We start from the raw sequence: 16,513 nt of genomic DNA, 5'->3' as shown, positions 1-16,513 counted from the left end.
AAAGGCGCAGACCGTCAACGTCTTCGCTGGGACGTGCGGAAGATCGAGACGAACGAGAAGCGACGCACGGTCACACCGAGAATGCGTTATCTGTGAGTGTCTCTTCTCTCGCCCTTCCGAGTACGAGCCATGGACTGCTGCGACATTCCAAGACTGTTGCGAACTCGCAAACATGAGCATCACCGACGATAGTACGCCGCCTCGGCCGGGGTTCCAGCAGGCCGAACGCGTGCGCATTGCCGACCTCACGCCCGGATCCGAATCTCCTCAGTCCTATGTCGAGGCGCAGATAGCCTTAGTCTGGCCCTACTCCAGCTTGACGCGTCAGTTCGCGTTTCTGCTCTCGGAAGCCGATGCGCGACCCTACAAAGCCGGCCGGCAGCTCAAGGTCACCCTTCACGACGGCGCCGCGAGAGCTGTTCAGGCGACCAAGGTAGGAATAGGCGATACAATTAAATTACTTCTACAAGACTGTGTCTGGCAAGACTCAGAGGATCCTGCATCCACACCAGGCAAAAGAGTTCGGTGGGACTTGACGTACCGCGAAGCAGTTAGACTCGAAGTTCTTGGGGGTGCCTCTCAGAAGTCCCATACCGTTCAGTACAAACGTTCAGATACACCCAGTCCTCGGTGGAGTCCTGTTGCAAATGGCGTCGTCCAGATCGCTACGCCACCACCGGAGCCGTTCAGCCTGCACACACCCTTCAAGTCAACCACTTCCCACCGTACCAGTGCTTTTTACACTCATGTTGCAACTCCCCATGACCCTTTCTCGGAAGACATCGAGCTAGAGTCTGGAAGAAGTCGGAAGCGTACCAAATTCGCTCGTCCGAGCGGCTCATGGAGATTTCTCGATAATGCTGAGGAAGACGCCCAGCGTGTACCGTCTTCCCCAGTTCAGCTCGACCAAGAAGCTGGATCCACAAACACACAAGGGCGGCAGGTCCAAGTCACGACAGACGCTGTCCCCATCGTGCCTTCTGAGCAGCAGACGTTGGCAACGCCTGAAGACAATATCAGTCCTCCCGAACTGGATCCCAGCACCAATGCCTTGACATCTACTGCTACCCTTATGGGCCCTCCGAAGGTTCCTGCACCAGCACCGCAGGATATGCAATTAGAACGTTCCTCCAGGGGCGACTTTCATGGAGATGATGAAGCTACAACTCCACGGCTGCATCCGCTCGCATCTCCCGGCCTACCCTTAGTCTCACCCTTGGTCAAAGTTTTCGGAACGGAGCTTGGGTATTTCCCAGACATGTCGGATCGAGGCTCCGAATTAGATGCTATTAGCCACCCAGCAACCGATGCAGGCACACCGACGCCTATGTCTGATGATCCAGTGAGATCCATTGACTCGTTGCCAAACGTGGAGGCACACGAGACAATTCTGCCATCACTGGTAGATAGTAACGCGACACTTCCGCCTGCTGGAGGTCCTCAAGGGCCACTCTTAATTGATGATGAGGAAGACGACACATCCGCCCAGTCAGACATTGCAGATGCTCCTAGATCTCCAGCAAAAACGGCATCCAGAGCGCATGAAACCGAAGACACAGCGCCGGTGCCTTCCGCACCAGTCGACGACAAGGATATGCCTGAGATCAAGGATGCAATCACTGTTCTCGACGAGTTCTTGCAGATGTCTCCTGTTGTTGAGGCGCATACCTCGGACCAAAGCCGTGAGACCGATACAAGGCTTGCAGATGATTCTGGACCAAGTCTCATTGCTCGCAACGAAAGCTCTGTCGAAATAAAGGCAAGTGATGTGCCCAACGAGAATCTGTTGACAGCGCAAGCTACTACATCAACCGTGACAGCGGGTGAGGGCGGAAAGCAGCATGATCTGCCAGCTCGATACTCACCCATCAGAGCAGTGGATGGCACTTCGGAATTTCGAGGGCTTGTTGTTCCAGAACACACTCGTTCGCTGCAAGGTATCACGGAGCAACGAGATGCGGATCTGCGCAACGTATCCCCGCAACCCGATAAAGAGACTGTGAACATCGCTGCGGACAAACTTCTCACCTCGACCCAAGTTGCCGCAAGCACAAACATTGCGTCTTCTGACGGGAATTTGCATGTCAACTCCCAGGAGGAAGACATAGGCGAACGAACTGGCACTCCACAAAAATCTTTCGAGACTCAAGCCGCCGATGTGCATCTGATAACCCCCATGCAGACTCAAGAAAGACCAGACATCGCCATACGTGATGAGAAACGGGCCGAGGCTATCATTGACATAGGTTTGCTGAGTCCCGTCGCAACACAAACAGCTGAGGCAGTGGCGTTGAATCAACCATCATCTCCAGTCGAAGGGAAAGCTACTCCAAAGGCCATAGAGCGAGAGGGACCTTTGACGCCGACAATGACATCTTCAAGCTCCCGCCGAGTCTCCCAGCGACTGACTAGAAAGTCGGAGGTGCCCCATCTGATCGATAGCCCATTCTTCACAAAACGCAAGACCACTCCGCAGGATCTAGCTGCAATTACGGAAACTGCGACCGAACACGGCACACAGTCACAGGTATCGCCAGAGTCGCAGCACGTGCAAACTGACAGCTCTTCGTCGCTAAAAGGCAAAAAAGCAGCTGTGCCTTCGGCAACGAGCACGGCGCTGGCATACTACCCTTCACTTGCCTCGCTCAACGAATACTACGGCCAGGCGGTGGACATCATAGCCGTTTGCACCGATTCCACCTCAAAACCGGCTCAGGCGAAAAGTGGTCCTCGAGATTGGCATGTTTCGTTCCGGATCATCGATGCGGGTGCCCAGTCCGAAGATCCGAAAGTTGCAGTCCAGATATTCAGGCCCTACAGGTCTGCGCTACCTGCCGCGCATCCAGGAGATGTGGTCATTCTGCGTAGCTTCAAAGTCCAAACGGTCAAGCATAGGTGGACACTTCTGAGTACCGATGCCTCTGCGTGGGCTGTCTTCAAGTCCAATGTCGAGTCGAGGTCAATGTTTGACAAAGTCGTGATGACCGGTCCAGAGTTAGAATATGGCCGAGGCGAGATCGCGCAGGTCAAGCATCTGTTACAATGGTGGTCAGCAGAAGGTCAAGCACGTTACTCAACATCCAGTCCAGCTGAGGCTATAAAGTCAAATCAGAGGACTCCATCAAACATCGACACTGCTCTGCGAGAAGAAGAAGAAGATGCACCTGTCTTGCAAAGTGTAGAACTACCCATCTCACCACGCCGATCTCGCCGACTTCAGCACGACGAGCCCGATACAGCCGGCCAGACCACCGCACCTCCCACGCGAGACACCGCTCGGACAGCCACACCCCAGCCAACCCGGCATCAGCCGCCTCGTCGGGCCCGCACTAAGACTCCAAATGCTGCGGAAACCCAGCCTCTCGCGCCTCCCATGGTCGTCCCGGGTCCAGCTTCTGACACATCGTCCGTTGCACCTTCCTCGCCAACACAAACTCGCCGTCCTCGCACCCGCAGCACGCTTTCACCCAACATAAGCTTCAGTGCTGCTGGCTCGGCCTCCGTCGCCTCGTCTGTAGCCGCCCACTCGCCGACGTCACCAACATTCCCGCCCTCGGCGCCTTCCGGAAAAGCAAAAGGCAAGACTAAAGCGCGGGGAAAGGGCAAGGCGAAGGAAGCGACGCCGCCGCTGGCGCACGTGGATGAGGAAGAGTCAGGGGTAGCTGTATCTGAACCAGACGAGCAGCAGCAGCAGCCGCCGCCACCGACACCAGCGAAGCGCAGCGCCAGGCTAAGCAGGGGCTCTAGGGTACTGAGTCCCCGGCTGGTGCATGAGTTGCGGGATGGGATGCGGTACGTGGACGAGAAGGTGGGGGTGGAGGAATGGTCGAAGCGGGTCACGAGGAGTCAGGTGCATGAGTTGCGGGATGGGAATCGGTATGTCGATGTGGATGAGGGTGCGAAATAGTCGATTGGGCTTGCGAATTGATCGCGGGCTTCGCTTCGCCTTTGTAGTTCTGACCGAGGAGGTTTGTCTTACCTGCTGTTACAAGTGGCAAACGGAGCACTCGTGGGCAGTGAGATAAGGTGTAGTAAATGCAAAAGCTGAATCAAGCCGTTGCTCCCTCCGTTCTTGTGAGTTTTACGCTCAAGCTTGCGTTCTTCATTCGCCAATTGTAAAAAGGTTGTGGCTTTGATCGTCACTCAACCGGTATATTCGCAACTCGTGCTGGGCCACAATACTCTCGCACGTGGTTTCTTATATACATCCTCGTTGGCGTCGTCGCTGCCACAGACGGCGCACCTCCGAGTAGCCCTGCATGCCCTGTCTGCAGTCCCACTGCTCTCGTCTGCGACGTACAGCCTCGAACCTCTTACAGGAAAGCCGACGCCAGCGACAGCACGGTACTCAGGCCTACGACCGTCCAGCCCGTCACAATAACCTGCTTATTTGTGAACGCCGCGCCCGTGTCCCACACCAAATGCCGCAGTCCGTTCAGGCTATGGTACATGAACGGGAAACCGAAGCCAATCTTCATCGCCAACTTGGCGATAATGGGGAGGCCGGCGAAGGCAGCCGCGATGCTGGCGCTCTCCAGGTGCCAGCCGAGTAGGGGTGCCGCGAGGTAGGAGATGCCGAAGACATACATGGTGCCGGAGAGGGCGACGCCGGTGATGCGGTTGAAGGCGCTACCGTACCAGGTAATCTGGGGCTTGTAGATGGTTAGATGAGGGGCGACGGGACGGTTGCGGCGCTGGGCGGCAAGGATGGAGGTGCCGGTTTCCGGGCTGACGGTTTCAGTCGCGGCGGGTCTGCGGGTGTGTGTTAGTCCTTTGATCTTATCTATTGAGAACGTGCGACTGCCTGGGGTGCGGGAGGAGAGGTTTCGAGGTTGGGCAGCTGCAGCCGGATAGTGTATCTTGTGACTTCGGGTTGTATGACCTACCGGAACTGGACATGTTGACCGGTTGCAATTGCGAAGGGTACAGAGGCGCGAGAGAGGGTAGAGGCTGCGGCAACTGCAGTAGATGGAGGTGTTAGACATGCTAAGTTTGCGCGTTTTACTGGGAAGATGGACAGGGGTGGGAAATAGGAGCGCTTACGTCGCCGCGAGCTCAGCTGCAGTGCCCGCTGCGAGAACATGCTGCCGGACATGTTGGCGTGGATGGGGAGGGGAGAGTGTGAGAGTTGGTGGTGTCGTCGACTACAGCAAGCTCCGAGGTCTCGGGACATGTCGCATGTAATGACTTCAGAATCAATCTGATTGGCCCGAAAAGCCAAGAAAGCTTGTCTTCACTTGTTGACTCTCCGCCACGATGACCCCGGTGCCTTCAAGAAACAAGGTAAGAGTACAATCAAATAGATTAGTGCTATATACAATGTCGCAGGTAGACACGGGGACGGCGACTTCGAGGCGTCTGTCCTGCAGCAGCTCAGGCTTTCCCGCCTGAGCCAAGGGCCTCGACAACTTCCTCTGCAGCTCTCTGACCTGCCGTAATGGCCCCCTCAAGGTACCCTTTCCATTCGTACGCAGTCTCACCGCCACCGAAATGCAGATTCGCGAAAGATTCACGCAGCGCCGTTCCATACTGTCGCAGCATGCCAGGAGCCATCGCGCTCGTTGGCCCACCCCAGATATATTCCTCTTTTGTCCATTCAACGTAATTGACCTCAAGCACGTCGAGCGCATAGTCGGCAAGATCCTCGCCAACCAGTTCAGCGAGGTGCTCTATCATAGTTTGCTGCCTCTCTTCATCGGGTAGAGCGTGCCACTCAGTCGCGACGTCTCCCGCGATGAAGACCGCCAGGCTGTACTGCGATAGTGCAGGGTTTGACGTATCCCAGCTGAAGCGAATTGGGCCGACAAGCGAGGTGAACTTGCCGACCAGGCCTGCTTCCCTCCACCACGGCTCGGTGTAAGACAGGATCATCTTGGCGTAAATGCCTGGCATGGTGTTCGACACGATTTGGGCCTTCTCGCTGGGGAGAGAAGGCGTGAATTTGATGTCGGAGTAGGTGTTGGTTGGAATGGCGACTATGACCTTCTTTGCCTTGAACTTCTTGCCGGTCTTAATCGTGACTATAGCAGTATCGTCATCCTGAGAAATTTCAGTGACTGCTGCGTCAGTCAGAACGCTCCCAGGGGTCATAGCATCAGCGAGCTTTCTGGCGAGCGCGGTGGTGCCTGCGTAGAGAACTCAGGTTAGTCTTCATTCATCAAAGGGAGCTCGATCGGATTTGCCTCGTTGTACTGACCTTCTGCGAGCATAAGAAACTGAGCTCCAAACTCCGTTTCAGTGCCGAGGCTCTCCAGCCCATAACCTGACTTGATATAGTCAAAGAAATAGTGTGCCCCGGTCTCATTTGGCTCACGACCCACGATTGTCGTCGTCATTTGGCTAAGCAACTCTGGTATACCTGACTCGTTCCAGAGACCGTTCAGGGCAATCCAATCAGCGACAGACACGTCTTGGTCTTCTGGGAAGTCTGCAAATTGTCGGATGTCGACCTCTTCCACTGCTTCGTTGATGAGGGCAGCCACAATGTCCTCTGGCTCTGGCTCGGCGGATTCGTCATCCTGAAGAAAAGTCAGTACCCGACCATACGTCCAAGGCGTTTGTCATGGTCAACTTACGCTTTCTTCCTCTTCTCCTGTGGCGGGTGGTACCCTGACTACCTGTCCATCAGGGCTCTGGAGAACCTCGTCTCCTTCAGTGTATTGCACCAATGTCTCCAAGCCGAAATGCTGGGTCAGCTCCCAGATGGCCGGCTGGGTGCTGTTGTTGATCCAGGTGGCACCAAGCTCGACGATGCCGGGACCACTCTCTCTTTGATGCGAGCGAGACCTGCCGCCAATTCTGTCTTTGGCTTCGAGCACTACAGTGCTCAAACCAGCCTGATGGAGCTCGTATGCTGACGTTAATCCGGAGTATCCTCCCCCAACGACAACCACATCGACTTCGACCGGTGGCTCGGGTCGTTCGACTGAGGTCCACCCATTTTCATCTGCAGGCAGTGCAGCTCCATTGACGAAGACACGACTTGGGAGCAAACACTGATGTGTAGCCAGTAACAATAGGGAAGTAAGAGGACGCGTGCGTAGTAGAGGACTCATTCTTGCGAGGCACAAGCTGAAGTGTAGTGATATATGGAAAGTTGTAATCGCGGAAGGTAGTGCGTAGTGAGCAGTTGCGACAGAATCATTATCTTGATGGTAACGCCAGACATATATATTCCGATTTGCGACATCCTTACCCTGGGACGCATCGTACAAACCTGCTTTTGAGTATGCCCTCGTAGCGTAGACATAGTACGCTTTGTGTTGATCCTCGAAATTAGACGGCTGTGCGGCAGGGCTTTTGGTGTTGGATCACGTAGCCCAAGCCACGTACAAGCCATGTAGCAAAGCCATACAACGCAACAAAAGGCTCACCAGGTTCTTTGAGGAAACTCAGCGGGGCGGAGTCTTGGCAAATCGGGGGCGGAATATTCTTAGCGTACCTGCAGCCGCGCTCCGCAAATTTCTAACCGCGCTGTGCATACGCTGAACGAAGCCGCGATGTGCAGATCTATACAGAGTAGTCGCGCTGTGCCTAATTCAGAGGACGAAGCCGTAATGACGCAAGCGCCGCTACGAGGAGAGTTGTCATCCCCACCAGTTGCTGCCAGGAAATTGACAGAGGACGTCTCTTCGCATCGGGAACGGCGATGCTTGGCCCGCGTCAATCCTTAGGTAAGGCCCAGATTGATCGACTGCCAGCCTTACGAGCCCCAGAGCTCTCAAGTCATTCAGTATCTCGTATTCGGATGTGCAGCAGACGATGGATGAATTCGAAGTCCGCCTCCCTCTCTGACGACTGCCGACCACACCCGCAGCTCTAGGACTGGTACTGCCAAGGCTGGGCGCCGAGCGGCTGTAGGTTGGCATGTCTTTTGTCGTTTGTCTCCGGCTCCATGCCTGCGAAGTACGGGGAACCGAGCAGTATGAGGCTGAATCTGAGAACCCTGCGTCGCTGGATTGCTTTTTCGGTTATACGAACTGCTTCTACCCGCGCTCCAACCGCCGGTGGAGCACTGTCTGCCGAAACTGGACCTTACTATCGCCCATAGTCATGAATAGGCAGTACAAAGTTCGACCGCGGTTCTCCAGAACAAGGAATGGCTGCACGACCTGTCGAAAACGAAAGAAGAAATGCGACGAGCGCAAACCGCGATGTGCTGGTTGCCGCCGGAACCAACTCCCCTGTGAGTGGCCATCTACGATCATGGATGACCGAAAAGGTCAGACCGACGACCAACCTGCGTCGAAAGACCAACAGCTTTGCATCGTGCAACACGCAGGTACCCGCCAGAGCGTCGAATTATCGAGACCTGTCTCCATCCTCCACACGGAAACTCAACGTGCTTGTGGACTCACCCCGCAGTCAGTCACTCTCCTTGGACACTATCTTAGAGACACGGCATCGTTCCTTGCCATGACTTCATTGAGAGACAATCCCTACGTCACCGTCCTCATGCCCCTTGGATACACGGATGACATACTCATGCATGGCCTCTTGGCTCTCAGCGGCGCTCTTCTGACCTACCGACAGCCTGGCAATGTCGATCTCGCCAATGCTACGAGGCTGCACTACGGAAAACTGATCAGTGGACTTCGTGGAGAATTCGTTGATCTGGAAAATGATGACTTGGAGAAAAAGGAGAGGCTATTGCGCATATCGCTAGTAGCATGTCACTACGAGGTATGAACAACTGCTGAGCAGCCTCGAATTGTATTGTGCGCCTGCATCGGTCTCCCAGAAAACGCAGAGACAGTGCTAACTTCGCCGCAGGCCGTGTCTGGAGACACACATGGAACGTTCTTCGCCCATCTTCGAGCTAGCCAGACGCTGGTGCATCAACTGCCGCCAAAGTATGCTCCTGACCTGTTGCATCGCAGTACTATGGGACTCAGTATGGAAACATTGACATATCTTATGATCTGCAACACCATAACGCCCTCGGGCTTTGCTGCCGATTGCACGATGCCCTTAAACGACTTCTTCGCATCTCTGGACGATTCACTTCCGACCTTTGGCGCTTTGTTTGCTGGTGCCCATGAGCTATATCGGATGATTCCCGATGTCAGCCTGCTAGCCTCCCAAAGATTGACTGAGGAGACTGCCGGTCCGATTCATCCATCACTATCTCTGAAATCCGCCCACGACAGTCTTCATCAACGAATCACGTGCTGGACCATGCCACCACCACCTCTAGATGATAATACCGACGATTGGGAGCACAAGCGCAACTCCGCCGAAGCCTACCGTCACGCACTGCACATATACCTCGCCACCGCTCTATCGGGCTCGACCGTCTCCGACCCGGCCGTTAAAAGTCACATCGAGCAACACATCATTCGCGTCTTCAAATATGTCGTGCAATTGGTGGCTTCTCAGTACACCGCCACTCTGCTGTGGCCGACTGTTGTCGCCGGGTCCTGCATGACCAAAGCAAGTCACCGCGAAGCGCTCGTTAGCGGAATGAGCGGAGATCGCTGGCGCATGAGGCAGGTCAAGGTCCTTGTTGACGTGCTGCAGCTGCTCTGGGATGACCCGGATCCGCGAGCGTATGGACCTTATGGGCTACAATTGATCATGGAGAAGCATGGTATCAAGATCAGTATTTCTTAAAGCATGAAAGTTGGTAGCTACAGGTGAATTACATCGTACGCAGTAATTCCTGTGAAGAGGTTCATTACTGCAACTTATGATGTAGGGAGTGAAACTCCAGAGGCGACAGCACTGTGCTTCACATCCGCCCTAAGTCGCAAGACTTCAGTAATCCAAAGAGGAATACTAGCCACAAGCCTCCGGCCACTCCTCCCAGACTTGACCACCCTCCATCTCAATCCCGCCCAGGGTCACCATAGCCTCCTCCTCACAGAACCTCCTCCCCAAATCCACCTCCTTCAACCTCCCATCCAAGTCCACCTCCGCAATGCACCACGGCCCCGGCGGCCGAAACGAACACGCCAACAAGTCCTCGCTCGTCTCGTACGAGAACGCGCCCCTGTTCAACTCCCGACTCCTCGGCCGGACACGCGTATAATCCGGCTTCGGCCCCATCCTCTCCGCTTCCTTCAATGCGCACTCGATCTCCAGCTTCAGCGGCTTGACTACCCTATCAAACATCTCGCCGTCCTCCGTACGCGACACTTTGAAGCGCTGCAGCAGGCCGGGAAGCTGGGCTAGTGTCTCGGAAGCGCGTAGCAGGGCACCGCTGTAGCGGGCCTTGGCTCGGATGGCCTGGGCGGTCTCATCGACGTCGTGCCATGGGCCGGCCATGGCGATGTCGACGCACTCTGACACGGAGGCGAGGTCTTTGTGGATGGCCTGGTGGGTGTCGGTGACGCGGTGCTGGCGCTTGGCGGCGTGGTCTGGAGGCAGTGTGTAGCTGCAGCCAAAGTCGCCGATCAGGAAGTCGGGTGGGGAGGTGGGCTCGGCGGGCCAGTCGGTCGTGCCAACGGGCCAGTGCACGAAGATGTTGTCGATGATTAGGTCGCCGTGCGCGATGTTCTTGGTGTGGAGGTAAAGCATGGTGGTCAGAATATGGTGCATGAGGCGCCAGATTAGGGGCTCGGGGAGGAAGAGGGAGCGTTGGCGGTACTGGGCGAGGAGGTGGGCGAGGTCGCGGCCGTTTCAATGAGTCCATAGGTCGGTCGGCGGTGCAGGTGGCGCCGGTTCCTGTGAAGAAGTGAGGTACTGGGGTCTGAGAGATCAGGCGTGGGATGTGCGGGTGCGCGATGGTGTTCGTCGTTTCGTTGGAGACTTTGGCGGCGGCATGGTGGATGCTTGGGCGTGTGCGTTTCCGAACGTAGAGCTTGTGGTTGACAGTGGAGCGGACGAGGATCGCAGTGCCTTGATGGCCGGCGCCGAGGAAGGAGACGAAGAGGCTTGGGTGTTTGTCTGGATAGTAGTAAGCATACCTGGTGCGCGATTGAGCGCCCATACTTACTGTCCAGCAGATATGATGAGCTGTGGAGTGTTCTAGTGTTTGTGTCAATGTTCAATCCAAGTAAGCCTGGGCTGATCGTGGTAGGACTTTAAAGTAGTATACTTCCCTCTTGGGGTAGAGCGAGAAGGACTGCCGCGGAGTCGCATTGTTTAAACACACAAAGATCGAACTTCGTAACGCAGACAGGATACAGGGCTGTGGTCGTAACACATAAGAGAGACATAATGGCATTGGTGGGCTTAGATAAATCAGCAAGAGCTTTGTTGGTCGGACAATGAAAGCATTCCGCCAGCACTTGCTTGTCATCCTTGGTGTCAATTTGCCTAAGGCACCTTGACCTGGCTTGAATGGGACATGTCGCAAACATTGGGACAGTTTGCTGCACCTCAGGCTTTTGTAGGTCTTGAGGGCTTCAATACTCCCAGAAACTCCGTTGACAGAAGTCCTTCATAGTGGTCGCGTGGAGAAGCGGGGCAGGTGGAAACATCTAGAGCGCCAGCGCAACAACGTTCCCGTCGACCAATCTGAGATACATATAGTTCATCACAAGCTACTAGATATATCAAGCGACGTACTCGCCTTTGTAGGTGCTTCAAAACTCCGGGCAGCCAATTTGCCTCGCCGCCTGAAGAGTGGACCCATTGAGAGCCAAGAGCTCTGGCGTCAGGAGAGCCAGCCTTGCGCCTCAACCCGCGCGCATTGCTGCCACACAAATCCAAAATATCTCGAAGCTATCTTACCATCAAGCGCTATCTTCTCTCATTCCTGAACACAGGAATAACTATCCGCTCCCTCTCACACGCCACTCTCATGATGGAGGGTCGCGATAACACCCACGCTCCTGGCCTTCCGGGTTTGTCTGTGTCTAGATTCGCATCGTCAGCAAGTGTAGGTTGCCCCATACTCAAAGGTCTCTTTGAGACAATCTATCAATCACTAACTAGCCTTTCGATAGTCAAACTCTAGCTCATCTCCATCTCTGCGCCCTGATGAGGCACACTTCACGGCGTGAAAGCTACGTTACTCGCCCACTTGAGGAAGAGTCTGCTCAAAGGCTTCAATGACACCAAGGACGCCCTGTTTGACAACATTAAGACTTCCCTCCTCAACGACCTTGAGACCACTTTGCTCGACGACGTCAAGCCTGACTTGCTGAAGGCTGTCTCTGATCAAGTCTTGATGTCACCTTCTGGGACCGAGCCTTCGGACATCGTTCGAAACCTTCTGGACCAGATGGATGAACGAATTGACTTGGCTGTTGAAGGTTCCTTACGGTCGCACATCCCAGCTGAGTTCGACAAGCGACTTCTTATCCCCAGTAGCAATGTCTTAGAAGGTAGCGGTGCGAAAGGCGAGGCTGTGACTGCCACTCAGGCGCTTATGGGCCACTCTGATGCTTTGAGGACACGCTTTGAAAGCTTCGCGGCTTAGGTGCAGGCTCAAGTCACGTATGCTATTGGAAAGCTTGCTCGAGAGAACGACACCACCCATGAGTACACCAGACAGCAGACAGTCACGACGGTTCAGGACATCGAACAGGAGATTGCGGTCGCCCAACAGAGCGTTGGAGATCACATCGCCTTTGCTGAAGAGAGCCTGAAGCAGGCCGTTACTTTCGCGGAACAGAGTATCAAACAGGCCAACGAGTCTGCTCAATAGAACATGGAGCAGATGATGACTCAGCACGCGGAAGCTCAGGTGCAGGTCATGGCCCAGAAAGCCGGGGCTCATCCTCAGATGATGACGCAGCACGTCGAGTTTCTTGAGGCGATGACCGACCAGATCGTGGAGACTCAAGATCGGTTCGAGGCTAACGTCCTACCGGCCGTCCAGGCCATTACCGATGCCCGCAAGACGCAGCCCGTAGCAGAACCCGGTTTGACAAGTCTATAGAACCTCTCCAGTATTGGAGCCAAACCGCGGGTGCTGATACCACTTAGCTGCGGGTCGCAACCTCACCATTTGATGGAATAGCCCAGTAAGTCAACGACAGTGCCTTTGAGCGTTACGGTAGTTGGTTGTCTGATGTTTGATGCTCCGTTACTACGCTATTGTTCAACACCCGGTCATGATGCCTTCATAGCTACCTGTGTGCGATACTCGCATGCATCACTTGATAGACGAAAAGTATTCCACGAGCATTGAACCGAGGCAGAATGCTACCAAAAGCTGCGAGATCCACTCAGCGTCATCGGATTGTATCGGCAGGAACGCCTCGATGCGAGAAGGGCAGCCTCGACCAGACTAAAGCTCACAACTCACTGCACCTTCCTCATGGTACTGCCGCAGTGAATTCACCGAGATTCTAGTCAAATTCGTCCTCACATAATGTATCATAGCCGTATATCAGGCCGCTTGTATTCAATCACTTCTATTTGTTTGAAACATTCATCTATCAAGAGTTTGCAGTATGGATTCTACGGTGAGAGCGATACGGCTTGCAAAAGCCGTTAGCTTATCTGTCAACAGGATCCTCACCACGATTCCACCGAACCGGAACCGCTCGTCGAAATTCTGCCCCGGCCGGCCTATGTCACTCGGCGATGGCTCCAAGTCTCGACGCACAGCAAGCCAGCCGTGGATTCTCCCCTCCCAAGAACTGCTCAGCGCATCCTGCCAGCTAACCTGGACAATGACATTGGATCAACTTCCCCGTGGACCGACTGCCCCCTGAATTGAAGAACGCAGTTTATGGATTGCTGATGCGGACTGACCGCGTAATCTGGCTGGGGGACGTGAAAGAAGATTTTAGAACTTCAGAAAGGATCGGAAGGTATCAGACAAAGCAACATTGGTACTTGAGCTCCCAAATGCTGCGGTGCAGTAAACAGATTTACGCCGAAGCGCAGCCGGTCCTGCTGGGTGAGAACACCTTCGGCCTCGATTCCAATGTCTGTGTCCTCTTGGGCAAGGGGAACCCGCAACGTCGACGTGACATGATCAAAAACATTGTCATCAGAGGCAGAGCTCCGCGGAGCCTGAACGTCACTCGACTCAGAGAGATTGCCAAATTGAGACATCTCGAGTCGATCCAGATTTCCGGCAGTAACGATCGAATATTCGTGGTGGACGCTTCCGCGCAATCTGAGCGCGAAGTGGAAAGGTGCTTTCGCGAATCTTTCAATTCGGTGAGCGATATGTGCAAGCGTTTGATCCGAGAACGCAGCGGCGTCAATTATACCTATTACGATGACAAGCTGGTGAAGACAAAAGTCGGAGTCAGTATTTACCCATCATGTGTATAAGGATTCTTGACATGGATTGACGGCTCCTAGCAAAACTGGAAGCTCGCGTCGTGGGGGTATTGGTATCAAAGCTGGTACACCCCTGCTAGACACGAGGAGTTCACGCTTGAACTCCGCCGGAAAGCCAGATGCGTTAGTCTCAATGATGAGATTCTAACGGCTAACAGTTCCTGATTACTTTGATACTGTAGCAAGCATACTCGATGAAGGGGCTATGCGCTCAGCGGATGCACGCATCAAATGCGTGGAACGTGGTGAGGTCGACAATTGTACACATGGGCAATCATGACTGACTGTGGCAAAAAGGCGGTCGGACCTTTAGTCCTGTTTCAAGGTAGCGATAGATCAGAATCACCAAAAACAACCCTCGCTTCAAACCAGCCCTGTGATCTTACTCCCGCCGTCCGGCAGCCTCGCTCTCAATATGGTACCGGGATATTGTCGCGCATTGACTCCGTTGTTCCACGTGTCCATATAGGGCAGCTGGTTAACAATCACGTAAATATACCCATCTTGGCCGATACTCGCCCCGTCCGCTGTTGAAGTCAGTTGATCAAGTCCTTCACGGGCACGGAATTTAAGGATATACATCACGCCATATGATTCTCGGATCCCTCACAAAGGCATGCACGCCCAAATCCCGCTCATCCCAGTAAAACACGGCATTCTGCGTCGGCATACACATGTATATGCGCCCATTGGTATCTCCCTCAAAGCCATTCGCCGGCCCGCCCCGCTGGCCCAGCCAGCTCACGTTGTTGCTGGCGGCCTGCTCGCTCAGCGGATCCGAGGTGGGAGCCAGCAGGTTCGCTGTGGGCACGCGGTACAGGTTCTGGCTCGAGAGCGGCGAGTAGTAGATGTAGGCGCCGTCGGGGGAGATCTGGATGCCGTCTAGGCCCTCGCGGAAGAAGGAGCGGGGTTGGTTAGGATTGCGGTAGTACCAGGGGTGGCCTTGATAGACGGGGAGGGCGTTGTAGTCGACTAGCACGGAGGGGTGGTAGGAGAGGCGGCGCCAGGAGTCGCCGGTCGTGAGGTTTACCATTATGAAGCCCGGGCGGCCTTCGTTGCTGGAGTCGACCAGGTAGGCGGCATTGATCGTGGGGCGGAGGTCGAAGCGGAGGTCGTTCAGGTAGCTGTCGGGGAAGTGGACGTCCGGAGGGAAGGTGTAGGTGTCGGTGATGGTGTCGTTGTCGAGAGAGATGCCGATTAGCTTCGGGCCGCCGGGTTGGGCGTAGGGCATGGTGTAGGAGCCGGTGGAGTCTTGAATCGTGGGACGACCGGTGTCGATAAGCCAGAGAGTCTCGGGACGGGTGGATGAGGCCGGGGTTATATGTAGTGCTTGAACAGAATTGAGGGCGGAGGCGTTGTCGGAGCCGAATGGGATACCATTGAAAGTAGTATTGAGTTGATCAGGAGCGAGTTGTATGTCTTGGGAGGGGTAGGGACGCTCCGAGGTCTTATTGGCGACTTCGGCGAGCGTGTAGTCGTATTCGCCACGAGTATAAGTTACGAATATCCGTCCTTGACTGGAGACAGCGATACCGACTGGCCAGTACTTGTAGAAGTAATGGACCTCCTCCAGTTGGGGCCCATATGTGCCATTGTCGACACGCAGTATGGTGTTGTACCTGGAACTGTTGCTGATGAGTCCGTCAGTAGACACCGAGTTGTAGTCATTCGGTAGGCTGCCGTTCTGCGCATGGCAAATTGCAGCAGAAAGGATGAGGAATGACACAAGTTTCATGACGGCGGCAAACATAGTGAAGGAGAGAAGAAGGAGCTTGTAGATTCAGTATTCAACACCTCTTTCACTCTGCAGTGATTAAGCTCGAGCATCCCAACGTTTTACCCCTCGTCATCAAGAAGGTCTGGTAATCAGCCTGAACTTCATCGGAGACCCGAACCAGAATGTCCGAGGTAACACGACTCTGGCGCATCGTGGTTTGTCCCAGAGATAATTGTGACGTTTGATTCGGAGTTCGTCCACGTCATCGGCGAGAGCCTCAACAGCATGATCGACATATTCACCCGGACGCCTACCGTGGACCAAACCCCGTGTCTCGCTAGTCGCTTGACAGAGCAGTGGATCTAGTCAATGCAGTAGACTTAGGGCATAGTAGATGGGGGAATACAGAGGATGCCCAGAAGGCTCCGTGCTAGAGGGGAGTAGAGCGAATCCAACTTGCCAAGACTGCTGGTGGATGGCTTGGCATGTTTGCAGCTTTGCACTTTACGCGTGAGGTGCCCGCGACGCGTTCTCCGCATCGCTGATTCACAGTGGGCCATAAACCGTACCGTTGTCAACGAACCCAACACAACCCTCTCTTGACAT

The 16,513-nt window shown here is 54.6% G+C and overlaps 7 protein-coding genes across 7 annotated transcripts; 3 read left to right on the top strand and 4 right to left on the bottom strand.

The window, feature by feature from the left end:
* Window positions 1-172: 172 nt before the first annotated feature.
* On the top strand, window positions 173-3,907 carry HMPREF1541_10346 (uncharacterized protein; the record flags this gene model as incomplete). Its single annotated transcript, XM_008715017.1, has 1 exon — window positions 173-3,907. One exon carries the CDS (start codon window positions 173-175, stop codon window positions 3,905-3,907), a length of 3,735 nt encoding a protein of 1,244 aa, XP_008713239.1.
* Window positions 3,908-4,313: 406 nt separating this feature from the next.
* HMPREF1541_10345 (succinate dehydrogenase, cytochrome b556 subunit) lies at window positions 4,314-5,095 on the bottom strand (the record flags this gene model as incomplete). The annotated part of the gene is made up of 2 exons (XM_008715016.1): window positions 4,314-4,752; window positions 4,887-5,095. The coding sequence occupies 2 exons, from the start codon at window positions 5,093-5,095 to the stop codon at window positions 4,314-4,316; spliced, it is 648 nt and encodes a 215-aa protein (XP_008713238.1).
* A 278-nt stretch (window positions 5,096-5,373) lies between these two features.
* Window positions 5,374-7,055, bottom strand: HMPREF1541_10344 (uncharacterized protein; the record flags this gene model as incomplete). The annotated part of the gene is made up of 3 exons (XM_008715015.1): window positions 5,374-6,125; window positions 6,197-6,500; window positions 6,576-7,055. The coding sequence occupies 3 exons, from the start codon at window positions 7,053-7,055 to the stop codon at window positions 5,374-5,376; spliced, it is 1,536 nt and encodes a 511-aa protein (XP_008713237.1).
* Window positions 7,056-8,205: 1,150 nt separating this feature from the next.
* HMPREF1541_10343 (uncharacterized protein) lies at window positions 8,206-9,612 on the top strand (the record flags this gene model as incomplete). The annotated part of the gene is made up of 2 exons (XM_008715014.1): window positions 8,206-8,682; window positions 8,773-9,612. The coding sequence occupies 2 exons, from the start codon at window positions 8,206-8,208 to the stop codon at window positions 9,610-9,612; spliced, it is 1,317 nt and encodes a 438-aa protein (XP_008713236.1).
* Window positions 9,613-9,777: 165 nt separating this feature from the next.
* HMPREF1541_10342 (uncharacterized protein) lies at window positions 9,778-10,930 on the bottom strand (the record flags this gene model as incomplete). The annotated part of the gene is made up of 2 exons (XM_008715013.1): window positions 9,778-10,587; window positions 10,685-10,930. 2 exons carry the CDS (start codon window positions 10,928-10,930, stop codon window positions 9,778-9,780), a joined length of 1,056 nt encoding a protein of 351 aa, XP_008713235.1.
* Window positions 10,931-12,598: 1,668 nt separating this feature from the next.
* HMPREF1541_10341 (uncharacterized protein) lies at window positions 12,599-12,829 on the top strand (the record flags this gene model as incomplete). The annotated part of the gene is made up of 1 exon (XM_008715012.1): window positions 12,599-12,829. One exon carries the CDS (start codon window positions 12,599-12,601, stop codon window positions 12,827-12,829), a length of 231 nt encoding a protein of 76 aa, XP_008713234.1.
* A 1,724-nt stretch (window positions 12,830-14,553) lies between these two features.
* Window positions 14,554-15,940, bottom strand: HMPREF1541_10340 (uncharacterized protein; the record flags this gene model as incomplete). Its single annotated transcript, XM_008715011.1, has 2 exons — window positions 14,554-14,717; window positions 14,776-15,940. 2 exons carry the CDS (start codon window positions 15,938-15,940, stop codon window positions 14,554-14,556), a joined length of 1,329 nt encoding a protein of 442 aa, XP_008713233.1.
* Window positions 15,941-16,513: the final 573 nt, after the last annotated feature.

This window comes from Cyphellophora europaea (assembly GCF_000365145.1).
Source record: "Cyphellophora europaea CBS 101466 unplaced genomic scaffold supercont1.12, whole genome shotgun sequence".
Lineage (NCBI taxonomy): Eukaryota > Fungi > Ascomycota > Eurotiomycetes > Chaetothyriales > Cyphellophoraceae > Cyphellophora > Cyphellophora europaea.
Note: the sequence above shows the minus strand (reverse complement) of the source record. Positions and strands in the feature narration are given on the sequence as shown.